The sequence below is a fragment of the Linepithema humile genome, chromosome 5 (genome assembly GCF_040581485.1).
Source record: "Linepithema humile isolate Giens D197 chromosome 5, Lhum_UNIL_v1.0, whole genome shotgun sequence".
NCBI classification, from domain to species: domain Eukaryota; kingdom Metazoa; phylum Arthropoda; class Insecta; order Hymenoptera; family Formicidae; genus Linepithema; species Linepithema humile.
The window spans coordinates 4,457,843-4,472,876 of record NC_090132.1 but is presented as its reverse complement, the minus strand read 5'-3'; the positions used below and the strand labels follow the sequence as shown (position 1 = coordinate 4,472,876).

The window sequence follows — 15,034 nt, the reverse complement described above, 5'->3', positions numbered from 1 at the left end:
TCTATTAAAATTATTCAAGAATTATACTCGTTAGGAAAATGTCAGGAATGCTAGGAATGTTTATCTTTTAATTGTTCGCTCAAGAAATACTTACAAAAAGAGTTGCACTAAGACTAACCATCCAGATAGAAAGAAAGGCATCTCATATTTTGTCTCATTGTGTTTATTTTTCAATTTTTCGTCGAATTATTCATGATTCCTGCCACATCGTGTCGATAAGATATCAGAGTTGCAGCGTCTCGGTTACTCAAGTCCCATTTCATTTGGTCGACAAGTAAAGAGGTTCGCACAAGTTTTAGCACTTATTCTAAAAAGATATTCAAAAAAGATAAAAGTATGCATACATCTTTGTAACGAATCGTAAGGGTATCACGGTGTCTCTCTTTCTTTTTGTAAACGTGTAACAAAATGCAACGCACGACAAGTGGCACGAGAGCTGTAAATCGAAAACGACGAAATTACATACGCAACGTGCATAAAGTGGAATGACGTTTTCCTTGGTATATACATTCTCTATTTCAACGAAAGGACAAGTAATAATGTGTATATTCAGTCGATTATCGCAACTTCGAAAAATCATTATAATAGCGGATAATAACTCGTGACTCATAAATCCGTCCTCATTCCAATCATCGTCCTTCCTACTCGTGTCCACGATACGCGTGTGACTAGTAATATAAATGTTAATAGAATAACTTAAATGTCTTTCACTCACTATAAAATCATATATGTATATATTTATAAATTCTCGCTTTCACTCGTTTGTTCTCGTTCGCGCACTATTCAACATTCGATTGGAATGATTATTAAAACTGAGATTGTGAAACATTCAATCATGATAAGAAATAAGCTATGGGGGAAGGTGGGGTAAGACGGACCGCGGGGTAAAATGGTCCATTTGCTAGATCTTATTAGTAAGTACCTCTATCTGCTGGATAAACATAAAATTAATTTCCTTTTTGATGCTTTTGAACTGTTTAAAAATTACATCATTATATAAGACTATCATAAGACTATCGTGAGTTATTTATAAAGAAACGTCAAATTCTTGCAAATAGATCTCGTGATCTAATTTCTTAGTATTACATTTTAAGTGACTAAGATTGCAAAACTTAATATTTTTAAATTTTTCTACAAGTTCCATATTTCTGGTTATTTAGAAGTAATATTTCATCAGTTACATTTAAAAAATAATTTTGATACAGGTAAATAAAAATAAGATAATATTAATGTTGTTATGTGAGGTAAAAGAGACCAATTTATATATTTGTTCTACTCATATTTTCTACTTATACCTTCTACTTATAGTTTTCTGCTTATATATTTGCTCTGATTTGAGAAATATTTTACATCTCATTTTCTTTTTTAACAACTTTTTGTTTTTTAACCATTTTTCTAGTTGCTAAAGATGCCTAGAAATTATAAAAGAAAATCGAATCGATGTAAATGAAATGAGGAAAATTTATACGGAGCCTTAGAAGTCATGTTAGAAGAAAACATTGGTAAACGAGAAGCTGCAAGAAGATAAAATGATTAATGTTAAATTAATTTCTATTCTTATTCAAAAATATTTAATAAATAATATATAGTTTTGATTTTGAGTTGATCAGTTAAATTATTTCTTGGTCCATATTATCTCGGCTTGGTCCATTTTACCCCATGGGATGGTCCGTTTTACCCCATCTATGGGGTAAAACGGACCAAAATTAAATTTTTTACAATCTTAATAATAATTCAAACTTTTGCAAGTTTTGAAAATTTACATTATGATCTTATAATAAACATTCTACTGTTTCTTCATACTAAATTTCAGTTATTTTTTGTCATTAATATAAAAAATATGGCCATTTTCGCTTAGAGGGTCCGTCTTACGCCACCCTTTCCCCTAATTGGTGTATATTCATACACTCATTGCAAGAGTGTTTCACGCACACAAGTGTTTTGCGAGCTGTTTTCCCAAAAGTTACTAGAGTATCCTAGAAGAAAAAAATTTGTTGCTAATTTTAATAGTTTCCGAGAAAACAGCTTGCGCAACACTTTACATGGATCATTCTATATAGAAAAAGCTCTTCTGTACTAAAACAAATCATTCTTTTTAGCGTTAGTGGAGTATTGTATCCACAGAGACCTTGGAAGAATTCAAATGATGTAACACTTACAGTGCTTCCTAAATAATGTAGATCAGACAAGGATTGCAAAACTAATATTATAGCCCGGCTTTGCAAAATTATTGCAAAACAATCTCGATATCTAAAATAAAATGCTCTAAGTAATAAGTGTGATTAATATGCTTAGTAATGACGTGTATCAGTATTAATTATTTAGATAAGGCCACTAGTGGATGATACAGGTATAATATAAATATTACAATTAAGCATAGATTCAAAGCAATCGTTTATAGCTACAAAGTATGTCCAGAAACGACCGATTCTGAAAAAGAAAAAAAAAGAAAAAAAACAAAAACGAGACGCGTCGATGTAAAATCTGTAACATAAAAATTTCTCGTTATTGTCATATACTTTCATTGTAAGAAAGAATTGACACAATGCGAACCACGTTGACATAACGACATTATAGACAAATTGTAATTGCACAAATTGTAGCTCTGGAAATAGCTTCCTTTCCCTCTGGACATATGTAGAATTTAGTTGTCTATTGCATCGAGAGAGAAGGTCTAATTAGATATTATTATTATTAATAAACACTAGAGGTTTTTTTTCTTAAGAATACGCGATTCTTCATATACTGAGTATAAGATTTGTCTTCTTTTAAAAAGCTATCTTAGCAGCTATCATATACAATCCACGCGAGCTGTATACAAACATGGTATTACAATTACAAAAATTACTAATGCCTCGTATTTCTATCGTCCTGAAAAAGTCGCCGGTGTGTAAATTTATCACACTTCCCGAAATAACACGCGGAGAGACAAGCACGTTGCTAAAATTCGTTATCCGTTTCGGCATCCGTAGTACGAAAAAGCATTCCTATATAAATTCGAAGGAACGATTTTTTTTTTCCCCTTGTCTCTAAGTATATATCGTCCCTATCGGGTAATCGAAAAATAACAGATTTGTATTCTACCAGAATTGTTCTTGTTTTATCTCGCCACTCGATGTTGGTCAAACATCACGGCACACCAGGCACTGTACATTGAGCATCGCTCGAGCCAGACTTCTCAGTCTGGCTTATATCGTGTGTTACAACGTAGATTCGTGTATCACTGTTGTATTTGGATCGCTGCTAGCATTCTGGATTATAGCTGGCGGTATGTGTGGCGTCAACGTGATGGATGAGGTTTTCCGTACGGGTTTCGGAGAAGCCTGAAATTGATATATAACAAAGATTATTTCATTAGCCGACTAATAAATTAACTGCTGTTTTTTTTTTATTGCAAACAAAGAGTAACGATTTCCTTTATAAATATATTTGAAGTTCAATAACAATAGATGCAAATGACATACCCATTCTCTTCTACAAGGTGCCTCGTCGTCCGAATAGTGATCGATCTGCCCGATATCGGTTTCCGTCGCCGCGTTCCTCTTCTTTGGCTGCAGAGTCGCGTAATTGCCACAACCTCGAGTGAAATTAGTCATGTTCTTCTCCTCGACGATCTTCTCCTGACACAGTATCTCTTGCGATTTACTTTGCTTGTTGTTCGTCATGTCACTGGCGCTTTTATTGTTGAAATAAAACGGTGGCATCTTCGACACCCAGTGATCCAGACCGGAACCAGCTGAGCTCGTAGACGCCGCGGACGAATTTCCTGTGGAGTTATTGCACAAGCCTCTCCGCTGATAAAACAACATGTACGCCGAATTCGTAATAAGATTCGTGTCGTTGACCGCTTCGACACGCGTGTCGTCGAAGCAGTACCATTGCGTGTCGTACGGATTCCTGCAAAACGCCGTGTAATGCCCGCCCTGAAGATCCTGCCCGTGATGGTTGCATATCGCGTAGAGATCATAAACATTCTCGTCGTACTTGGGAAAATTGTGTTGCCGCGGCCGCGGCTTTTTCCAAGGCGACCAGCCCAGACCGCCTAAGCTAGTAACATTGTTATGCGCCGTCTGGACGCCATTGTGAGCGAGGTGCGGTGTCATGTCGAAGCCGTACAAAGGGAAGTCCACCAGCATAGTTAGCTTGGACGTTGACCGCTGCTTAGACTGCTGACGAAACCTTTTCAAATGTATGACCAATATATCGGGCAGCGACCAGAGGCCTAATTTTTTCACAACCTCCTGCTTTTTGTTGCAGTAGGGACAATGCCACGCATCCTCCGCGCCCAGTATCTCCGCTCGCGTGTACAGATCGAAACACTCCTCCAGAGTGACAGCGCCGCCCAGTTCGGAATTGGTCTTCAATTGTTTCACACTGGCGTGCTCCTCGATCTGATCGCTGTCGTCCTGTATAATGTTTCGCTTCGTGGCTTCGTCCCACTCGAGAATCAACTTTACATGCTGCGGACCCGAGTCGTCGGCGCAAAGGGCCAACGCCTGCTCAATCTGCTCCGTGTAAAGCGGATGCTCCACGCAAGGATCGATGCAAGGATGTTCATCTTGGATCGGCGTCGCCGCTGGATCCGCTACGCGAATATTGAAGAGCCCTGGGCTCTGGCTGGTCGTGAGAACGTCGTCCGCCAGCGTGCTGTGCATCTCCTTCAGCAAAAGTTTCTGTAGATCCTCGTAGGATGTCTCGCGCGACACCTGCATCGTGTACGGGCTGCCAAAACGTTGTCTCAGATCGCCCTTTACGAGGACGTTGATCCACACTAACAAGATGTACGCTTGTTCGGTAGGTTCCTTCAGCTGCGGCAACTCGATGCAATAAAGCGGATCGTTCTCCATGATTACGGATAGAGGTTGACAGTCGGAGAAGGTTCTACAAAAAACATGGAAATAGTTTATCTTCTTTGTTTTACTATTATATCTTTTGCTTTACTATTAAAGTACTATCTCTGTCAAGATAATTGACATAAGACGTTAAGCAGGCAAAGTGACTAAAGATATAATGAAATTGTTATACAATTATTCCTACATTTATAATCGTAATATATGTATTTGAAATTTAAGAAAGATTTAGAGATTTGGTACTTTAATTTACGTAAAATTACGATTATAAATATAGGAATAATTGGAAAAATAGCGCAGTTATAAATTGCAATGAAAATATGTATATTTTCAGATTCCATTATATTTTTAGTCACTTTGCCTGCTAAACGCCTTATGTCAATTATCTCGACGTGGAGATAGTACTTTTTTTAACACTTACTTTTTTTATCATTGTTACAATGTTTTTTTTTTTTTTAATTGTAATTTACCTATGAAATCCTTCGTCATGAATTTCGGTCAGTAGCATATGATTTTCATCTACACCGGTGTCGCTAGCCAGAATTTCTCTCAGCTCTCTCACATTGGCCGCTTGATTTACGCTGACGCCGATTTTGACTTGCCGCGGTTGTTGGGATGTGTAGAGGACATTTACATAGAGATTCATCTGGCGATGATTCTGCGGCACTGGCACTGACACGCACAGAAAGGGGTCAAAGGTGTTCGATTGCCGATGACATCTTGGACAAGTTAGACTAGACCGGAACTGTGCTTGGAACACGGCGTGTACGAAGGAGTTGTTACATCGTACGTGATTCGCTAGCGTCTCGGCGGCGACGATGTCGTCTGGTCTGCCGAATGAGTTCTGCAATAGAAAATGTGTTGACTAATTAAAATGTACAGATTATAAATTTGATTTATAAAAATTAATAAAAATTACTATTTGAATGAATAAAAATATCTCTAAGCTGTGTAATTTTATTTTTACAAACAGCAATTTAATATTTTTATTGTTCTAAACTTTATAAAGAAGAAAATAGAAAACTATTTTTAGACGATAAAAAATACATGAAAGTTAATTATGATAATTTTAATTAATAAAAGCTATTTCTAAACTACGTAACTTGATGTAATTTTAACGCGATAAACAGGATAATTTTACGCATCAACGTAACAAAGTGAATTTTTTTAGCAACTTTAGCAGTTTACGTAATCTAATAGAGTAGCTTTGCGGTAAAGCTGTCGTCAGTAGGAAGCCGTACATGCGTCAGTAGCAACGCGTTCTTTTTGCGAACTGTTTCCGGCCACGTCGTTCGATCTTAGTGCGAAACTCGGTTATCGCTCAAAGTACATAACGACAATCATTCGTTACGCGTCCGTGCTATTAATAGATCGCCGCCGCTTGACAGCTCCTTTTTCCGTGTCGGCACGCCTCCGCCCGCTCTCTCGATTTCCTTGCTGGGGAGAAGATGCGGGATGTTGGAGAAAAGAGCCGACTCTAAGCGCTAATGAACTCTGTTTCGACACAATTGTCGCTGATATGCTAAAATTATGCACTCATTAACGTAAGCTGTTGCATTTAACAACGTAACGTTAAGATTTGGTGCACGATTACCACACGATAAGTAATCTAATATCCAACGTTCTATTACAAAAACGATTTACATCACCTCTGCAGAAAATTAATTCTAAAATGATCTACAATATTACAAAAAATTATGTATGTTAAATATTTCAAGAACTTCATCTTATGATAGAAATTTATAACTTGTAAATATTTATATTTCAAATAATGTCAAATAAATCGATGTCAATCGCATTAACATGAAAGAGACAGTCTATTATTTTCACAAAATATCGTATGACTTTATTGTATAACTTTTTTGTATTCCGTTTCGCCTAGTTTCAGCGCAGCACAGATATGACTACGCGAAAGCTTATCTCAATAGAATAATAAGTATCGAGGTTGCGCTTTCATAGTCTTCGAATAGCTCGTATAACTGTCGTGGATGCTATTTCATAGAAAACTACGAAAACAACGAATGCACGAGTTAGCGGTATTTAACACATATAATAAAACTTTATCTACAATTATTCCGTTCTGCTGAAAGTAGTGCACTGCGAAAGTTACACGACATTATTGACCAACCATTCGTACATTGTATAAACTTGTTTCGTGGCTATAAATGAGATACGACAATCCTTGACAAGGTAAATCAATAAATGTCAAGTTTACGGACAAGATATCTATCTTGATTTTCTAATAAATCAAATAATTAAAAAAAAATAATTACATTAAAAACTATGATTTTCAATAAAACAATTTTCATTAAAGAAAAATTAGTTTCCAGATTTATAATAGAATTACTACACGGAGAAATTTTATATAAAAAATTAATATAATATTAAATTAATTTAATATAAAAAATTACTATATATAGCCGCGAACTATAAAGGAATTATAAAAATGTTTTCCACGTTTTTCATATAATGGCCACAGTATTTAAACTTATAATTCTTTTTTACGATCTGCGGCTACTGCCGTATCATAGTAATTTTTTATATAAAATTGTCTTCGTGTATTTAAAGTTCCGTTGAATTTTATCGCGTCTTTTTATAATAGTAAGATAATATAAAAACTTGTCGTAATTGCAATATCAATATAAAATACCTTTACCTTTTAATTAGACATTATTTACATTATTTATATACATATAAGAAAATAAAATTTTATTTTTAATTGTATGAACTTCCTTAATTGCACTATTTATTTGAAATTCCTGTCTATAGGCTCAATCTTCAGTTATATTTCAATTTCTTAAATAAACGCTTGCGTTTTTCTTTGTATAATTACAGTGTGTGATTTTATGCTAATATATAAGAAAACTTAGTATAAAAACTTGTTTATAAGTTGCAATAAATGCAGAATTATATTGAAATGCTTACGTAACATCTCGAGCAACATTCTTTTAATAATAAAGGATCTTTAAATAATAACCGGCAATCGTTGTTAACGCGTAAAATTAACTGTAATCGATAGCTTTGCAATGCCACGCGATATTCGTTCGAATGCTCGCGATATCCTTTTCCGAAGCCGTGTAATTTGTAACACGCGATGAAAAACCGCGGAATGGGATAATCGTCGCAGTCGACACACAGGATGTATCAGCGATCCGGTTGCCGGAAGTAATTTCCGATGCGTACGGCTTGGAACGATTCGGTGAGCTTACAATTGGTCAATGTCACGTCAGTGCACCTGTACTAGATTTAATATTACGTTACACTTATTGTATGTATATATTTGTGTCGGTAACCTTACGAATATTCGACCCCGCTGTTGATCTTCTTAAAAGGATAACGCTGAAAGATCAGCTAAAGTGGATTGGAAACACGTTTTAATTTATCTAGCACAACTCTAAATGCTAAATATTCCTTGATAATTAATTATATATTCATGACAATCATGTTTGATAAATATTAGATGATCGCATACAAAATAATTTTACGTCGACAATTTTGACTCGACATAATTATTTCATCAAAGGAATTGCTAATTTTATTCGTATATAATAAACAGTACATGGTTCACGTTTCAAAATGTAATACTCGATTAAATATAAAAAATGTTTACTTCATAAAAACATTTCATAAAGACGAACAACTTGTTAACAGGAATCCGACGTTCTATATAGAACAACTTAGTACTTGAACAGCATGTGAAAACTTCGTGGTGAAATTTCTTTGTACAGTACTTGAGAAGTTTATTATCTCGTTTATAAAGCTAATCGTATGATTTCACTGTATTACGTTCTCAAAAGATTAAAAATATCGACGAGTCGCGTGTCATAAGCTCTGTCACTTTTTGTCGATGTGTCAATGAATCATACGAATAAAAATAAAATCGAATATTCTTAGTAGATAATACTTGTTTTAAAATAAAAATTCAACGCCAATGCAGCTTTTATTTTTTTTCTAAATAATTACTCCGTTCTTATGAAATATTTATATTTTTAAAACACTTGCTAATGTCGGCAGATATCGAGAATTCTGCCAGGCAAACGTTTTATATATGTAAAAATACGATATACACCTACTAATTTTAAAAGATTACAAAATAAATAGATCTCATTATATTTGAAGAGTCACTGATTTAATCAAATTCACGTTCAACAAACGGCACGTGTATTTTATATTCATATATTCATATTTCGATACTATCAACGTCTTATTCATGGAAAGGAATATTTTAACCTCGAATTTAAAGAAATATTTTTACATCTTCATTCATAGTTGCTTCCATAAATAGAAACGAGAGCGTCTGCTCCTACTTTTTCATAGCTTATTTTCCTCGTTAAATTTATTGACCGAGAAAAGTGTGATTTATGATAATCATTGTGTCTACAATTACTGGTAAAATAAAATGTATTTCAACAATTTTCTCGGGACATAAAATCGATCTTATTAAAATACAAGCAAAATATGAAAAGATCGAATCCGTTTTATCACGGGCGTTTTGTTTTCCTGCAATCCTGAAATCAACAAATAAAATATAACTTTCATACTACAATGCGATCAGTTTGCGATACACGATTTCCTATTTGATCGCACAAAAGAATGAACGTTTGCCACGAAATGTTTGTAGAACGCTTACAACGCTTTACAACTGTCAGTTTCACGTGATTCATAACGATGCAGTTTTAATGATGCAATATTTTTCACCTTTAAATGCGTGCATCGTACTCGAGTACGTGATGAACGATGCATGAAATCCGAAATATGCGCAAAACCAGCGCAATTTTTCCGTTCCCTCTTGTTTGCATGCGAAACGGGAGATGAAAGGAATGCGTCGCGTGTACGAAGGACGATGGGCGTGATGTTTTTTTGCATCCGTATTGCTCCCAAATGTGTCGCTATATAAATAACGTTACATAAGCATTTCGGTAACAATTATATTAATTCCTCCCCCCTATACGAGAAACAAATGTTCTCTCTCCTTTTCCATTTTCCCTCAATAAATTTCATAATTGCAGAATAAACTTATCATAAAACCATCAATATAAATTCATGTTATTAGCCACGTTATTTGTGCACAATTGTAATTCATCGCATTGAATATGTGCATAATAGAAAGAAAATATATTTTAATGGTGTTTCCATATATTTCAATAATGTGTTTCACAATGATAGAATTTACTTATTAAAATCGGCAGCTTAGCTACATGGCGAGTATGCGAGATGCATTGCACTCTGCGCGACCCGTACGCACATATTGGCGCCGGATGACAGTAGTTAGCCCACATACACGCCGTAATTCGCAAAAGCACTCGGGTAGTGCAAACTGATAACTGGATCTCCGTGGCCCCGTTCAAGGCCGGTCCTCGTTACGGTGCCGGCACTCGTCTACCGTTTGACTCCGGTTTCTTCGCGTCGCGCCGCGCTCGACTTTACGAAGACGCATTCGCGCGTCGATGGTGATTTTTTTTGCGAGTGTATGTCGCATGCACACACACATGGATTTCTCAAGAGACTCTTGGAGAAAATATGCAAGGTATACTCTTCACTCGAAACCATGAAGATAAAATTCCCACCGCCAACGTCCATTCGACGTGTGTGCGTATCTTTTTCGTGAGAAAACAACGAGATAAAAATGACGCGTCCACTTAATGTCACTGTTTAGTCTATTTACTTCATTTTATGTTTGTTTTCGAAGATGAAATGTACATATGTCAGTAAAGTGTACATTGATTCTGTTTATTTCCCCAGCTATGTAAAATTAAGTATTATTTTATAAAAAATAATTAAATATATATATATATTAAAAATGTATGATAATATTGTAATTAAGAAACAAAGTTTAATTTGTAAAAAGAAAATGTGAAAAGAAGAAAAACATTTATGTGACAAATTGTAGATTGAATCTTTTCCTCGTAAAATTTTATTAAAATTATTTCAAATTATAAAGAACTAAAAATATATTCTGTAAAATATGTGTGAACAAACGCATATTTTTAACGCGGTGCATTCTACAATCCTCATGTTTCATCTTGACGCGATTATTCATCTTCACTGTTATCTTATCATTCGTTTCTCGGTTGCGTTCAAATCGTACGCTGAAAGCTAACGAAAGAGAGAGATAAGACCAGCATTCCTCAGTCGAACATACCGATAATTCGAATCGAGTATCAATAAAATACGGCAATATTTATTAAAAAAGCTACGTATTTTTAAAGTTGCACGGATATATTATTTTAATAAACAGAGAAACTTTGAAAATTAAATTTATAATATTCTTCTTCTCTTATTCAATCAAGTTCTTTTTAAATCCTTTTATTTGCCTTTCGGTCACTTTATACAGTTATGCTAAGCGTAATATTGCAAAGAATGACATCGTGATGTGGCGCTGATATTTTTCAATGATACAAGTAATCATGATTGATAATTATGACATTTACATAACACATTTAGTAAATCAATAATGATAAATATCGATAATCGTGACGTTTAATCTAAATGGTTTCATAACACGTTTTAAATAAGCAATTATCAATTTTAAAATTGCATACGGATTGTTATGTAGATTCATTATTCCTGTATTGCGTTTAGCGCTGCATCCCAATTATCTCGATTCTAATTAATTATTTGGAACGAAAATCAATTTTGCTGTGATATATATTTTTGGGCTACTTCTGATTTCTTTTTTTGTATCCGACATTTCATTTTCACGCCGTCACCCGAGGACCTCGACGTTGAAAACCGTAGCACGTATTTTCAAACGTGAAACAAATTTGGGTTAAGGTCTCGACGTATTGGCCGTTTGTCGACCGCCTCGTTTCGCGAAGCAATAAATAAAAAAAATGGAAAACAAAGCCTATCGCCATTCGCTTATAATTACTGAACTATTTTTGAACGTACTAAAATCACGAAAAGAATTGTATCGAACTAATAACAAATCTTTTATACTAATATTTTGGATGAGATAACTAAGATAACCTGCATTCCCGATGATAATAGTTTTTATATTTCTGGTGATAGCTTTTATCTTTGTTTTTCACGCCTGGTTAGTTTTCATAATATTTACATTTCTGTAAAGTTAGAATTTCATACCTTCACACCTTTATTTTTTAAATCACATATGATTGCATTCCTTCTTAGAGACTATTTTTTAAATATATTTTAAATCCACTAATATATTAAAAGTCTTCCATACGCAATACTTTCTTTTTTTCTTTTTTATGGTCACCTGCGTCCCTTTTGGGACATGTCACGCTTTCTTCCTTTTCCCCTCGTTCAATATTCTACTGTCAACTTTCTATCAATCGTAAATCCAAAAAGAAGGGTAGCACAATCTTATTGTAAAAACTTGTGAATTTGTGGTATATTTTCAAAAGGGAACGTGCTGAAATGTGTGCGGGCAAAGATTAGATAAAATCCGAAAAGAATCTCAGATAGAAGCCATCCGGACAAAAGCCATCGGCCACCGGAGTCACCTTTCAATTAAGATAAGATTGACAAGTCTACTTCGACAGGGATTTGTATTAATTTGGCATTCGTTTCGTTTATCACGGTTTCCGGACACGTGTGTTTAACTTAAGATAGGCTGCCGGTTATTCTCGGCTCACCCATTCACGGCGAATGTGTCAGACGAGATGAACCGAAAAAGAACGCCGCGCACGCCTCGCGTGCTCACGGCTTTCCGCCAGTCGTCACGCACGCGAGAGATTGTCGCGCTAGAATATATGGTATGTTCGTGTGCAGTCGTGCCTACGCACCGTATGCGTGCCCGATTCTGTACACACGTTCCGAGAGAAAGAGAGAGGAGAAAGATAGAGATTGCGAGCTTTCGTCGAGCGTCTCTCGCACTGCTGGTCACGACGATCCAAAGAGAAAGTTTCGTTCGTCGCGAGAAGCTTGGCGATTAAACGACCACTGAAGAATGTGTGTAATTGCCTGCTATGTTTTTAAATGGCTACTGCATATTCTTTTTAATTATTCGTTTTGTCGAGCTCCTCAGAGCTGCTGGGAACGGAGAGTATCGATATGATTCTTTTCTTGTAATATTTGATCAGCGATACTTACTTATACTTAATATATTTTTATATTAAAATATATAAATATTAAAAATATATTATTTAAATATTATTGATAAATGATTGTATTAATATTGTAGTGCAATTCTCTTTCTATCTTCTGAATCTTGCAAAAATCTTTGTTAAAAATAAATTCTATTGTTAATTTATAATAGTTTTTCGTTATTTATAATTAAGAAATTATTTCTTTGTTATTTTTGGTTGTGACAAATAGTTTCAAAATAAAATTCTATATTAATTTTTGTTATAATATTTCTAATTCACTAAATAATTATTAAATAATACTTCATAATCATTTTTAAATAGTGTTTGTCATGTTTTTAAATATTGCGTTAAATGAATAAAAAATAGGTACTCTGTTTTTAAATGTAATCTCCTCTTGTCATATTATCGTTTATGGAAACACCATTGGCACAGTTTCTGTCCGAGGTCAAGACGCGTTGAGCATTTTTGAATAGCGCATTGCGCACGTGGTACATACATCGTCATTTTCGTTTACACGCGCGTACGATCTCTTCGGCATTACTAAAAATATATCCGACGACGCGACTAGCGGCGCCTAAAAATAGAAAAGAGCAATAATACCTTCCTGTACCCCAAAAAAATGTGTAACCAACAAATAAATCTGAGTCAAAAATAGTATTAAAATAAAAACTAGTCACTGAATTAGATGGAAACTACTGCAATTTTTTGATAAAACTCAAAGAATTAGGTTTCTGTACATAAAAAATTTAACATTTAAAATTTGTATTTTTTTGGTTTAAATTAATATTAAATACAAAGATTGAATTACGAATTATATATCGCAAATAATAATTTTAAATAGCTAATCTCTAAGATAGATATAAATTTAATATGTAGAGCAAGTACCAAATAAAAAATGATAACCATCTCTCTCTGCGACTTTTAGGAAGATATTTCTCTTTTACGATAGTTTAGGAAGATATTTCTCTTTTACGATCGTTTAGGAAGGTATTTCTCTTTTACGATAGTTTAATTTTGACGATAACTTGCATTCCGTATATTCACTCTGACAGATCACGACTCGAGTGTCCTTGTCACTCACCTTTATGATCTTGTATTTTTTCTTGGTCGCCTGATTGAGATCTTCGTGCACTTTATCGAGCAACCACAGCAGAAATTCCTGAGCATCGTGCTGCAGATTACCGCGATACTGGCTACCGTACTTGTCGACGACGCTCTTGAATGCGGTGCTCATTTCCGGATCGTACTGACAGCTCCAGATGGCCTTGAGCAGCAGCGCGAGTTGCTCGGTGATCTCGCCCTTGGTGCCGTACTTCTTCGAGTTGAGCTTGTTGCGGCGGGACAGGTCGACCTTGTACTGATCAAGCACGAAGTACTCGGCAAGGATGTCGGTGTGCGACAGGCATTGCAGCACCGCGTTCATGAAGCACGTGTTGCCGTGATTGCGTAGGCCTATGACACCCGGCACTCGATCGGGCGGTATATGCGCCGGTCGCGGCGGCGGTGGGACCCTGATGTCGCCCGCGCTCGACCCGAGATCGTCCCCGCGTTGATGGTGCGACACCGCCGCAGCCGCGGCGGCGGCAGCCTTGTGGCTCTGCGCGCCCACGTTCGACATGTGTCGCACCATCTTGTTGATGAACTTCCTCCAGGAGGGCCGGCGGAACACCTTCTTGCCGCACGGTCGCTCCTGACACTCTTGGATCTGGCCGGTCTGCTGACCGCCATGCAATCTACCCGTTACATTCTGCCGCTGCGGCGGTTGCTGCATACCTTCCGCATGCCGCGCGTTCCTCATGTTCTCCTTGGCGCACGGCGCGCTGTTATTGGCGTCCCTCGAGTCGCCGTGGGTCTGCTGTTGCTGTTGCTGCTTCGGACGTCGCCGCGACATCCTGCTGCTGGCACTTTGAAACGGGTTTCTCGGCAGTGTAAAGGTACGCTTGAGCCGCGTGGCGCCGCGCGGCTCCGCAAGTTTAATCTCTTCCTCCACACCCAGCTCACCCTCGGACACCGATTTCATCACCGACGTGCTGCGTTCCGTTCTCGCGGCGTTCATCGCCAGCCCCTGCTGGCTGCCGCGGGCGCGATTCTCCTCGGCGAATAGGCGGTCGCGGTTCGCCGCCCGCCAACGCT

General features: G+C 36.5%; 1 protein-coding gene across 1 annotated transcript; it reads right to left on the bottom strand.

The window, feature by feature from the left end:
• Window positions 1–145: 145 nt before the first annotated feature.
• Window positions 146–14,957, bottom strand: LOC105675418 (Ubiquitin specific protease 15/31). The gene is made up of 4 exons (XM_067355431.1): window positions 13,983–14,957; window positions 5,321–5,694; window positions 3,465–4,881; window positions 146–3,323 (listed from the first exon to the last, which is right to left on the bottom strand). The coding sequence occupies exons 1-4, from the start codon at window positions 14,955–14,957 to the stop codon at window positions 3,201–3,203; spliced, it is 2,889 nt and encodes a 962-aa protein (XP_067211532.1). The 3' UTR covers window positions 146–3,200.
• Window positions 14,958–15,034: the final 77 nt, after the last annotated feature.

Bases quoted from the DNA above. Each gene is read 5' to 3' on its own strand.
- LOC105675418 (XM_067355431.1), bottom strand. From the start codon at position 14,957: ATGAACGCCGCGAGAACGGAACGCAGCACGTCGGTGATGAAATCGGTG. The intron at 5,695-13,982 runs GTGAGTGACAAG...TTTCTATTGCAG, and splicing joins AAAAATACAAGATCATAAAG to AACTCATTCGGCAGACCAGA. The intron at 4,882-5,320 runs GTAAATTACAAT...TGTTTTTTGTAG, and splicing joins CATGACGAAGGATTTCATAG to AACCTTCTCCGACTGTCAAC.